The sequence below is a fragment of the Osmia bicornis genome, unplaced genomic scaffold (genome assembly GCF_907164935.1).
Source record: "Osmia bicornis bicornis unplaced genomic scaffold, iOsmBic2.1, whole genome shotgun sequence".
In the NCBI taxonomy this organism is placed as follows: domain Eukaryota; kingdom Metazoa; phylum Arthropoda; class Insecta; order Hymenoptera; family Megachilidae; genus Osmia; species Osmia bicornis.
Window position 1 is genome coordinate 43,945 of NW_025791265.1, and position 14,472 is coordinate 58,416.

General features: G+C 37.9%; 1 protein-coding gene across 1 annotated transcript; it reads right to left on the minus strand.

The window, feature by feature from the left end:
* Positions 1–1,757: 1,757 nt before the first annotated feature.
* On the minus strand, positions 1,758–5,489 carry LOC123988914. The gene has a single exon (XM_046289671.1). The coding sequence runs from the start codon at positions 5,487–5,489 to the stop codon at positions 1,758–1,760; it is 3,732 nt and encodes a 1,243-aa protein (XP_046145627.1).
* Positions 5,490–14,472: the final 8,983 nt, after the last annotated feature.

The window sequence follows — 14,472 nt, forward strand, 5'->3', positions numbered from 1 at the left end:
TAACAATATCATTATTACTATATCTATATCAGATGAAATGTAATGCACTGATTTAATCCCACAGACCAATGTACATTTAATAACAATACCATTATTACTATGTCTACATCAGATGTAATTTACTATACTGATTAAATCCCACAGATCAATGTACATATAATAACAGTTTCGTTATTACTATACCTACATTAGATATAATGTAATATACTGATACCTTCCCACAAATCAATGTACATATAATGACAGTATCGTTATTACTATATCTACATTAGATATATAATATACATTTAATAACAATATCATTATTACTATATCTACATTAGATATAATGTAATATACTGATCCCTTCCCACCGATCAATGTATATATAATGGCAGTATCGTTATTACTATATCTGCATTAGGTCTGCTGCAATATACTGATTCCTTCCCACAGATCAATGTACATTGAATAACAGTATCATTTATAATATATCTACATTGGATATAATGTAATATACTGATGCCTTCCCACAGATCAATGTAATTGTGGTAACAACATCATTATTACTATATCTACATTAGATATAATGTAATATACTGATCCCTACCCACAGATCAATGTACATATAATAACAGTTTCGTTATTACTATATCTACATTAGATACAATATAATATACTGATACCTTCCAACAGATCAATGTACATATAATAACAGTTTCGTTATTACTATATCTACATTAGATACAATATAATATACTGATACCTTCCAACAGATCAATGTACATATAATAACAGTTTCGTTATTACTATATCTACATTAGATATGTAATACACATTTAATAACAATATCATTATTACTATATCTACATCAGATCAAATTTAATATACTGATTTAATCCCACAGACCAATGTACATTTAATAACAATATCATTATTACTATATCTACATTAGATATAATGTAATATAATGATCCCTTCCCACCGATCAATGTATATATAATGGCAGTATCGTTATTACTATATCTACATTTGATATTTAATACACATTTAATAACAATATCATTATTAATATATGTTTCGAGGGCGGTGGAAATCCCGGATGGATTGCGCCGGAAATAAATGACTCTTGCGGGATGGTGTTACAAATTTATTTGATACTGTCAAACTATAAAATTGCGATGCTGATCAGTCTTAAATTGAACGCCGATTTGACAATGATTTGAGGAATGTTGAGTGCACAAATGCAAAGTTGAGTCGTCTGATTGAATTGAACAATTGAACACAAAGCGATGAATTATGTCGTTGAATGAATTTACAATGAACAATTGGCGTTGAACATGACAATTTCTGAACGTTGACAATGAGCTAAGAGCGCTGTTAATTATATGAATTCAGCCGCTGCTGTGATTTATCCCGTGAACAGTGTATGGCCGACACGTGGTTACCGGCTCGTGTGAATAATGATCGTGTTGTAATTGAGCAGTACCTGTCGCAATCCGGTTGCACTTCGAGTTGCTGCGGATTCCTTGGGTCAAGGTGTGAGCCTTTCTGGTGATCTTTTGATTGAACTTCACTTGATCCTTTCGTAAAACTGGTGAGCTGATGAGCACGTGTGCCGGTTATCGATTCTTGATCTTTAATGGCGTCGTTGCGCGCGAGAGAGTCGAGAAGACCCTTGCTTACGCGTTACCTAGATGGGCGACTCCCGATCGATAAATCGATCGACCGTGAGCGCCATCATAGCTGAGCGGATTCTCAAACATTTCCGCCCGCCATCAGCAACTCGTTGATGATGATTCTGCAAGGGTGAGCTCAGCTTGATGGTGAACAGGCAGGATGACAAGCTTCGTGATCGGTCGGACAAGAGTCGTGGTTGCAGTCTTCACAGTTGCAACCCTGGTGAGACCATCCTTACCGGGGTGAACGTCGATCACTCTTGCGAGTGGCCATTTGCTAGGTGGAAGATGCTCGTTCATGAGCAGCACCAACGAGCCTGTCCTGATGTCGTTCGATGGATGATGCCACTTTGAGATTGATTGAAGTCTCTGCAGGTAGTGTCGAGACCACTGAGACCAGAAGTGTTGAACCCTCTGCTGGATCAGTTGCCATTTCGACAATCTACCTGGTGAGACGTCGAGCAGTGATGGTTCTGGTATCGTGTTGAGCGCTGAACCGATGAGGAAGTGTCCTGGGGTGAGCGCAGAGATGTCGTCGGGATCGTCACTGAGCGGCTCCAATGGTCTTGAGTTGAGCACCGCTTCGATCTGTGTGAGGAGAGTGGAAAACTCTTCGAATGTTAGTAAGAGCTCACCAATTGTTCTCCTGAGATGGTACTTGATTGATTTCACCACAGCTTCCCATTTTCCTCCCATGTGAGGAGCAGCTGGTGGGTTGAACATCCATTGAGTGCTGTCAGCTGACAGAATCGATGCGATCTGTCGGTGCTCCTGTGAACTTGACGTGAACAGGCGTTTGAGCTCTGCCTGTGCTCCAATAAAATTTGTACCACAGTCAGAGTACAACTTGTGAGCGATCCCTCTTCGTGATGAGAATCTTCTGTAGGCTGCCAGAAATCCCTCGGTTGAGTAATCGCTGACAACCTCGAGGTGAACAGCTGATGAGGAGAAACATACGAACACGCAGATCCATCCTTTGATTGTTTTCGAGCCTCTTCCCTTTGAATTTTTCATTGTGATCGGTCCTGCATAGTCGACACCGGTGTGAGCGAATGGTCGTGATGGTGTGACTCGACAGAGAGGTAGTTGACCCATCATCTGACGAGCACGAATCCCCCTCTGACGAGCACACACGACACATCTCAAAATGTGAGATTTTACAGGAGCTCTGCCACCGATGATCCAGTACCGTTGTCGAATGTATGCGAGCGTGAGCTGCGTTCCTCCGTGAAATGTTCGCTTGTGAGCATCTTCAATGATGATCTTCGACAGGTGAGCGTCCCGTGGGAGGATCGCTGGATGTTTTTCATCCCTGCTGAGCGCTGTGTTTGTGAGTCTTCCTCCTACTCGTATTGTTCCCTGCGAATCGATGAAGGCGGTGAGGCGACTGAAGGGGTGAGTTGCAGGCAGGGTTGAGCCTGAGTTGAGCGTCTTGATTTCGCTGGTGAAGTACAAGTGTTGAGTCGCGTGAATCCAGAAGAGCTGCGCCTTCTCCATGTCGCAGGATGGTATGATGATCACAGGGGGAGTTTCGAGCTTTCTCTTAAGCCGTGAGGCAAACCTGAAACAAAGTGCAGTCAGTCTATACAGCTTAATAAGAGATGAATATTTGTAAATGAGATCCCAATGATAACTTAGCTTTTGAGCTGAAGCAAAGAGTGAGACATTGGGTCTCACTTCGAGCTCGCTGGTTAAAGTTGAGAATTCCTTTTGCTCTGGCCAATGATCTTGATTTCGAGCCATCCATGGAGGACCCTTCCACCAAAGCTCAAATCGTTGAAGTTGATCTGTCGAAATGCCTCGGGAAGCACAGTCGGCTGGATTAGAAGTACCTGGAACATGCCTCCAATGCGCATTTGGAGTGAGTTCTTGAATCTGAATGACTCTGTTCCGAACATAATCCTTCCAACGTGATGCTTGAGATTTGATCCATATGAGCGAAACTTGAGAATCCGTCCACAGGTGCGTTGCCTTGATTTTTACCTTGAGCGTTGATTGAACATATTTTGTGAGTTTTGCCAATAGGAGTGCTGCAGACAACTCCAATCTTGGTATTGTGAGCCTCTTCAGTGGTGCAACCTTTGTCTTAGAGCAGACAAGTGACGTCATTGAGTCGTTGGACGGAGAGCTGACAGTGATATAAATCACTGCTGCCATGGCAAGTTGAGAAGCATCAGAGAATCCATGAATTTCTACAGTTGAATTGTTCCATGTGTTGAACCATCTTGGAATTGTCAGTTTGGCCAAACCTTTGAGATCTTCTCTGATGATGAACCATCGTGATGCAATCTGAGACGGTAATTGGTCGTCCCAATTGATTTTGTGTAGCCAGAGTTCTTGTAATAGCATCTTTGCTCGTACTATTACCGGTGAGACGAAACCTAATGGATCAAATATCCGAGCCACTTCGGACAATACGAGGCGTTTTGAACACTTACTTGGTTGATCAGTCAAAGTTGATGAGAAGCCGAATGCGTCAGTTTGAGGCATCCATTGAATACCGAGTAATTTGGTAGTGCAGTCGTCAAATGATATGGGAGCTGACGATTGTGTGGATGACGAAACAGCCCGTAGAAGATCTGGGTGAGTCGCATGCCATTTTGCGAGTGGAAATCCGCCCGCGTTGCACAATGCAATCAGCTGTTGAGCGACCTCCACAAGTTCCGAGATTGAGTCTGCTCCTCCAAAAATATCGTCCACATATCTGCCATGTGTGAGCGAAGGCGTTGCCAGAGGGAATCGATGACCCTCATCGTGAACAAGTTGCATGAGTGCTCGTGTCGCCAGGAAGGGAGCCGCCTTTGTACCGTACGTGACAGTTGTGAGCTGGTAAGGGATGACATTGTGGTCTTCATCGATCCAAAGGATTCGCTGGAGATCCCAATCATCCTTGTGAACTGCTACCTGGCGATACATTTTTGTGATGTCTGTGGCAAAAATGTGGTAATAATGGCGAAGCCAAATTAGAACATCTGTAACATTCAAGAGCAAATTAGCACCAGTATGCATTAAATCGTTGACTGATTTGCCTGATGTCGTAGCTTTTGATCCGTTGAATACAACCCTGAGCTTCGTTGTTGAACTGTCGAGACGTAGAACTCCATGGTGAGGCAAATAATATGGTTGAAGATGAGCAGAGGTCTGAGGTGTTGAACCGTCAGAAGAGACCCTCAACCCTCCTGATGCCGAAGCATCATGTGCCAAGGTCATCTCCCCATCAGGCCCAACGTTCTCAGCCTCTCTTGATGAAATTCTTTGGTGATCTTGAGCCTTTACCATGTGTCCTAATTCTTCGTACTCTTTCATGAACTTGAAGTAGAGCTGGTTGTATGTTGAATCCTTGGAGAGTCGTCGCAAAGTGCTTTGTAGACATCTTTGAGCAATCTTGTGTGAATTGCCTAAGAGCGATGCTGGTGCCTTGAGTGGAATGCGAACGATGTACCTTCCAGTGTGATCACGAGTGTGAGTCGCACAGAAATGTGATTCGCATTCTTCTTCCTCCGGAGTGAGCGTGCTTGGAATATCCATTGGTGATTCCTCTTGAACCCAGAATTTGGTGAGCAGCTCTTGCAGATTGCTCTGATCATCTTGAGCAACTGCAAAATGTGAATAATTGGTGTGTGAATGTGATTCGTTGACTGGGCCAATGACGAGCCATCCAAAAATGGAAAGTTGAGCAATTGGTGTTGTTGGTGAGCCCTTGATGATATTTGGCTTGATGATCCTTCCGTAGAAATCCGCTCCAATGATTAAATCGACTGGTCGTGGTGTCAAGAAATCATTGTCCGCCAACCTCAATTTTCTAATGTGAGGCCAATCCGGAGTTCTCATTGAGAACGATGGCAGGATTGTCGATACGGCTGTGAGCACGTGAGCCTGGATGCATACAGTCTGTTGTGAATGCCTTGATTGGAGTGTGACAGTGACCACACCCTTTGTTTCAGTTGATTTTGTTCCACCAACACCAATGATTGTGATGGATGATCTGTGTCTCCGAAGGTTGAGCTGGCTGGTTAATTCTTCGGAGATGAAAGAGAGTTCTGATCCGGAGTCGATGAGCAGACGAACGTTGTGGAGTGTTGAGTCGGTCTTGAGGCGAGCCTGAGCCGTTGCGAGGAGCGTTAAATGAGCAGTTTTATTGACGACTGCACCTGCATCTTATTCGGTGGTTTGAGCCGATGATGATGTTGTTTTTGATGAGCTGGCTGTGGACTGGTGAGTCGAGCGTCTCTGCGGTGCGGACGCAGGTGGAGGTGGCAACGGCGGGGCGCCATGCAGCATGGTGTGGTGACGTGCTGAGCACTCCTTACATTTTTGAGTCGATCTGCACGCCCTCACGCTATGTCGGCCCAGACAATTGAAACAAAGCCGGTTGAGGTCGACACAGATGGCTCGATCTTTGAGGGCCATCCTTCGGAAGTGTTCGCACGAGACGATGTAGTGTCGTTCGCCACAACAATCACATTGGTCGAACGGCGATGGTCTCTCGAAGGGATACGTGAGCTCTTGTTGAGCTGTCGCAGCAGTTAATGCTCGGGCCCCTTGAGCTGTTGATCTGGATGATCCCGGCAGCGGCTGAGTCATCGTCCTTGAGGTGGGCGTTTGAGCGACTGGCTTCGGTTGAGCAGGCTTGGCTGGAGCTGGCTTCGTGGGATCTGCAGCCAAACTTTCCAAGGTTCGCACTCGTGAGGTCACGAACTCCACGAGCCGATCAAAACTGGGGTACTCCGTGGAGGATCCCAGAGCTGACTCCCACCTCTCCTTTGTTGAGCGGTCGAGCTTACGGCACATTTGGTGCACAAGCATGCATTCGCCGAGTGAGCTGGGCTCGATTATGTTGAGCACTCCTTGCTTTGTTTCGAGGGCGGTGGAAACGAGCTGACTCAGTGATTTTGGGTCGTTTTGGTACACCGTCACCGAGGCGAGCTGGTCGAGATGAGCTTGTACCAATTGCCGCTTGTTCTCATAGCGCCCTTTGAGCTGGGCGATCGCAGCGTGCAGCGATGGGCCGGTGAGCGGGAGATTCGACACGCTTCGGAGCGGCTCTCCTTCCAGGCATCCCTTCAAGTAGTAGAACCGCTCCACATCGTCGAGGTGAGCCTTTTTTAGCACGATCGAGCTAAAGAGCTCGAAGAATGATGGCCATTGTATGTAATCGCCAGAGAATTTTGGCAGTGAGATGTCAGGAAGGCGAGATTGTTGATTCGCTGCTTGAGCGGTCCCTGCTTCGGCTGGTTGATCTGGTCGTTGAGTCGCCAGTCGAGTCCTCTCTTGAGCGATGAGCGACCTGAGAGCTGAGCTGGCACGCTGCATCTGGCGGAAATAATTTTCTTCAAAGTAAGGATGGTCGAGCTGCGTAGCGGGCCACACGATCTCAAAGTGGGCGTGCTCCTTGTGGAACGCCTTCTGAGCTTCGTCGATCTGAAACTTGAAATCATCGAGCTCGTCCTTGGCGAGCTGCCCCTTCCGGTCTTGAGCGTCTTTGAGCAGGCGTTGAGCTGTGTCGATCCGCTCCAGCTGTGTCCTCACTTTGATCTGCAACTCGCTGGCCAATGTGGAAACGGCTGTGTTCGCCCGTGTGGCGTGGGTGTGAGGCGATGGCGTGCGACGCGCGCTCTCTTGAGCTCCCGGCACTGGTGAGGTGCGGGCTGACGCCGTCTTTGTCGGCACCTCCAAGGACTCCTGTGAGCTGTCTTGCATCTCGCTCCACTTGTCTGTTGATTTTTGTGAGTGAGCCATCTTGAGGTGTGTTGAGCTGATCTATGTTAGATGAACTGGTCTTGTGATTCGTCTCTCTTCAGTCGGTTGAGTTGATGCTCTGAGCGCCACCTGTCGTGGCGAGAGTGTTAGTGAAATTTGAATTGCCAAGGAGAGCAAGATGGCTGACCACCGAGACCGTTACGCTCACGAGACACACAATTGAAACGCACAATGATCGACCAAATTTGCAACAAACCGAGTCCTGCAAGGGCGCAATCCGGCTCGAAGGACCAAATGTTTCGAGGGCGGTGGAAATCCCGGAAGGATTGCGCCGGAAATAAATGACTCTTGCGGGATGGTGTTACAAATTTATTTGATACTGTCAAACTATAAAATTGCGATGCTGATCAGTCTTAAATTGAACGCCGATTTGACAATGATTTGAGAAATGTTGAGTGCACAAATGCAAAGTTGAGTCGTCTGATTGAATTGAACAATTGAACACAAAGCGATGAATTATGTCGTTGAATGAATTTACAATGAACAATTGGCGTTGAACATGACAATTTCTGAACGTTGACAATGAGCTAAGAGCGCTGTTAATTATATGAATTCAGCCGCTGCTGTGATTTATCCCGTGAACAGTGTATGGCCGACACGTGGTTACCGGCTCGTGTGAATAATGATCGTGTTGTAATTGAGCAGTACCTGTCGCAATCCGGTTGCACTTCGAGTTGCTGCGGATTCCTTGGGTCAAGGTGTGAGCCTTTCTGGTGATCTTTTGATTGAACTTCACTTGATCCTTTCGTAAAACTGGTGAGCTGATGAGCACGTGTGCCGGTTATCGATTCTTGATCTTTAATGGCGTCGTTGCGCGCGAGAGAGTCGAGAAGACCCTTGCTTACGCGTTACCTAGATGGGCGACTCCCGATCGATAAATCGATCGACCGTGAGCGCCATCATAGCTGAGCGGATTCTCAAACAATATATCTACATCAGATGTAATGTAATATACTGATTTATTCCCACAGACCAATGTACATGTAATAACAATATCATACTATATCTACATTGGATACAATGTAATATACTGATACCTTCCCACAGATCAATGTACATACAATAACAGTATCGTTATTACTATATCTACATTAGATATGTAATATACATTTAATAGCAATATCATTATTACTATATCTGCATTAGATCTGCTGCAATATACTGATTCCTTCCCACAGATCAATGTACATTAAATAACAGTATCATTTATACTATATCTACATTGGATATAATGTAATATAGTGATCCCTTCCCACAGATCAATGTAATTTTGGTAACAACATCATTATTACTATATCTACATTAGATATAATGTAATATACTGATCCCTACCCACAGATCAATGTACATATAATAGCAGTTTCGTAATTACTGTATCTACAATAGATATAATGTAATATACTGATACCTTCCCACAGATCAATATACATATAATAACAGTATCGTTATTACTATATCTACAATAGATATAATGTAATATACTGATACTTTCCCACAGATCAATGTACATATAATAACAGTAACGTTATTACTATATCTACATTAGATATGTAATATACATTTAATAACAATATCATTATTACTATATCTACATCAGATGATATTTAATATACTGATTTAATCCCACAGATCAATGTACATATAATAACTGTTTCGTTATTACTATATCTACATTAGATATGTAATATACATTTAATAACAATATCATTATTACTATATCTACATCAGATGAAATTTAGTATACTGATTTAATCCCACAGAACAATGTACATTTAATAACAATATCATTATTACTATATCTACATCAGATGAAATGTAATACACTGATTTAATCCCACAGATCAATGTAAATATAATAACAGTTTCGTTGTTACTATATCTACATTAGATATAATGTAATATACTGATACCTTCCCACAGATCAATGTACATATAATAACAGTATCGTTATTACTATATCTACATTAGATATGTAATATACATTTAATAACAATATCATTATTACTATATCTACATCAGATGAAATTTAATATACTGATTTAATCCCACAGACCAATGTACATTGAATAACAATATCATTATTACTATATCTACATCAGATGTAATTTAATATACTGATTTAATCCAACAGACCAATGTACATTGAATAACAATATCATTATTACTATATCGACATTAGATATAATGTGATATACTGATCCCTTCCCACAGATCAATGTACATATAATAGCAGTTTCGCATTACTATATCTACATTAGATATGTCATATACATTTAATAACGATATCATTATTACTATATCTACATCAGGTGAAATTTAATATACTCATTTAATCCCACAGATCAATGTACGTTTAATAACAATACCATTATTACTATATCTACATCAGATGTAATGTAATATACTGATTTAATCCCACAGACCAATGTACATTTAATAACAATATCGTTATTACTATATGTACTATAGATATGTAATAAACATTTAATAACAATATCATTATTACTATATCTACATCAGATGTAATGTAATATACTGATTTATTCCCAGAGAACAATGTACATTTAATAACAATATCATTATTACTGTATCTTGATTAGATATAATGTAATATACTGATCACTTCCCACAGATCAATGCACAGATTGTAACATTATCGTCATTACTATATTTACATTAGAAATGTAATAAACACTTAATAACAGTATCGTTATTACTATATCTACATTAGATCTACTGCAATATACTGATTCCTTCCCACAGATCAATGTACATTGAATAACAGTATCATTTATACTATATCTACATTGGTTTTACTGATCCCTTCCCACAGATCAATGTAATTTTGGTAACAATATCATTATTACTATATCTACATTAGATATAACGTAATATACTGATTTAATCCCACAGATCAATGTACATATAATAACAGTATCGTTATTACTATATCTACATTAGATATGTAATATACATTTAATAACAATATCATTATTACTATATCTACATCAGATAAAATTTAATATCCTGATTTAATCCCACAGACCAATGTACATTTAATAACAATATCATTATTACTATATCTTAATTAGATATAATGTAATATACTGATCACTTCCCAAAGATCCACGCACAGATTGTAACATTATCGTCATTACTATATCTACATTAGATATGTAATAAACACTTAATAACAGTATCGTTATTACTATATCTACATTAGATCTACTGCAATATACTGATTCCTTCCCACAGATCAATGTACATATAATAACAGTTTCGATATTACTATATCTACATTAGATATGTAATATACATTTAATAACAATATCATTATTACTATATCTACATCCGATGTAATGTAATTACGGTGGGAAGTGATCATTATATTACATTATATCTAATGTAGATATAGTAATAATGATATTGTTATTAAATGTATATTACATATCTAATGCAGATATAGTAATATCGAAACTGTTATTATATGTACATTGATCTGTGGGAAGGTATCAGTATATTACATTATATCTATTGTAGATATAGTAATAACGAAACTGTTATTATATGTACATGGATCTGTGGGTAGGGATCAGTATATTACATTATATCTAATGTAGACATAGTAATAATGAAGTTGTTACCAAAATTACATTGATCTGTGGGAAGGCATCAGTATATTACATTATATCTAATGTAGATATAGTAATAATGAAGTTGTTACCAAAATTACATTGATCTGTGGGAAGGCATCAGTATATTACATTATATCCAATGTAGATATAGGATAAATGATACCGTTATTCAATGTACATTGATCTGTGGGAAGGAATCAGTATACTGCAGCAGATCGAATGCAGATATAGTAATAACGATACTGCCATTATTTGTACATTGATCGGTGGGAAGGGATCATTATATTACATTATATCTAATGTAGATATAGTAATAATGATATTGTTATTGAATGTACATTGGTCTGTGGGATTAAATCAGTATATTAAATTTCATCTGATGTAGATATATTAATAATGATATTGTTATTAAATGTACATTGGTCTGTGGGATTAAATCAGTATATTAAATTTCATCTGATGTAGATATAGTAATAAATGTATATTACATATCTAATGTAGATATAGTAATAACGATACTGTTATTATATGTACATTGATCTGTGGGAAGGTATCAGTATATTACATTATATCTAATGTAGATATAGTAATAACGAAACTGCCATTATATGTACATTCATCGGTAGGACGGATCATTATATAACATTATATCTAATGTACATATAGCAATAACGATACTGTTGTTATATGTACATTGATCTGTGGGAAGGTATCAGTACATTACATTATATCTAATGTAGATATAGTAATAACGATACTGTTATTATATGTATATTGATCTGCGGGAAGGTATCAGTATATTACATTATATCTATTGTGGATATAGTAACGACGAAACTGTTATTATATGTACATTGATCGGTGGGAAGGGATCATTATATTACATTGTATCCAATGTAGGTATAGTAATAATGATATTGTTATTATATGTACATTGATCTGTGGGATTAAATCAGTATATTAAATTTCATCTGATGTAGACACAGTAATAATGATATTGTTATTAAATGTATATTACATATCTAATGTAGATATAGTAATAACGATACTGTTATTATATGTACATTGATCTGTGGGAAGGTATCAGTATAATACATTATATCCAATGTAGATATAGTAATAATGGTATTGTCATTAAATGTACATTGGTCTGTGGAATTAAATCAGTATATTAAATTTCATCTGATGTAGATATAGTAATAATGATATTGTTATTAAATGTATATTACATATCTAATGTAGATATAGTAATAACGGTACTGTTATTACATGTACATTGATCTGTGGGAAGGTATCAGTATATTACATTATATCTATTGTAGATATAGTAATAACGAAACTGTTATTATATGTACATTGACCTGTGGTAAGGTATCAGTGTATTACATTATATCTATTGTAGATATAGTAATAATCATATTGTTACCAAAATTACATTGATCTCTGGGAAGGGATCAGTATATTACGTTATATTCAATGTCGATATAGTATAAATCATACTGGTATTCAATGTACATTGATCTGTGGGAAGGAATCAGTATAATGCAGTACATCTAATGTAGATACAGTAATAACGATACTGTTATTAAGTGTTTATTACGTATCTAATGTAGATATAGTAATGACGATAATGTTACAATCTGTGCATTGATCTTTGGGAAGTGATCAGTATATTACATTATATCTAATTAAGATATAGTAATAATGATATTGTTATTAAATGTACATTGGTCTGTGGGATTAAATCAGTATATTAAATTTCATCTGATGTAGATATAGTAATAATGATATTGTTATTAAATGTGTATTACATATCTAATGTAGATATAGTAATAACGATACTGTTATTATATGTAGATTGATCTGTGGGAAGGTATCAGTATATTACATTATATCTAATGTAGATATAGTAATAACGAAACTGTTATTTTATGTACATTGATCTGTGGGAAGGGATCAGTATATTACATTATATCTAATGTAGATATAGTAATAATGATATTGTTACCAAAATTACATTGATCTGTGGGAGGGGATCAGTATATTACATTATATCTATTGTAGATATAGTAATAACGAAACTGTTATTATATGTACATTGATCTGTGGGCAGGGATCAGTATATTTCATTATATCCAATGTAGATATAGTATAAATGATACTGTTATTATATGTATACTGATCTGTGGGAAGGTATCAGTATATTACATTATATCTATTGTAGATATAGTAACTACGAAACTGTTATTATATGTACATTGATCTGTGGGAAGGTATCAGTATATTACATTGTATCCAATGTAGATATAGAAATAATGATATTGTTATTAAATGTACATAGGGACTGTGGGAATAAATCAGTATATTACATTACATCTGATGTAGATATATTAATGATGATATTGTTATTAAATGTATATTACATATCAAATGGAGATATAATAATAACGATACTGCCATTATATGTACATTGATCGGTGGGAAGGGATCATTATATTACATTATATGTAATGTAGATACAGTAATAATGATATTGTTATTAAATGTACATTGGTCTGTGGGAATAAATCAGTATATTACATTACATCTGATGTAGATATATTAAAAATGATATTGTTATTAAATGTATATTACATATCTAATGTAGATATAGTAATAACGATACTGTTATTGTATGTACATTGATCTGTGGGAAGGTATCAGTATATTACATTATATCTATTGTAGATATAGTAACTACGAAACTGCCATTATATGTACATTGATCGGTGGGAAGGGATCAGTATATTACATTATATCTAATGTACATATAGTAATAATGATATTGTTATTAAATGTATATTACATATCTAATGTAGATATAGTAATAACGAAACTGTTATTATATGTACATTGATCTGTGCGATTAAATCAGTATATTAAATTTCATCTGATGTAGATATAGTAATAATGATATTGTTATTAATGTATATTACATATCTAATGTAGATATAGTAATAACGATACTGTTATTCTATGTACAGTAAAACCTGGATAATGCAACCAACATTGGGACCCAGTGGTTGCATTTATCCAAGCGAGGTGTCGAATCTCGGGTTACACGCGACGACCAGCCAAGCGTGAACGTAGAAAGGGACAGACAGTGGCTGAAAGAGAGAGGTCCGATGATCGAAAGGAAAGAGCCGAAACGTATCGGTGTGACTAATACTAATTGAAGTATATAACTTTTTATTTTTGACTTTTTTTGATGAAACTTTTACTAACACATTGATGAAATTATTCTGATTAAAATGGTACCAAACACGATATAGTTTCAATTATAATTACTTGCTAAAATTGATGTTAAAGGTTGGCGAAAAGCAACAGAGATCGAAATCAAAACCAGTCGCGGTGTCGGCTCTGGTTTCAAAGGTTTCATT

What these genes read in the sequence shown, in the direction of transcription:
- LOC123988914 (XM_046289671.1), bottom strand. Translation starts at nt 5,489, where the DNA reads ATGAGAACTCCGGATTGGCCTCACATTAGAAAATTGAGGTTGGCGGAC.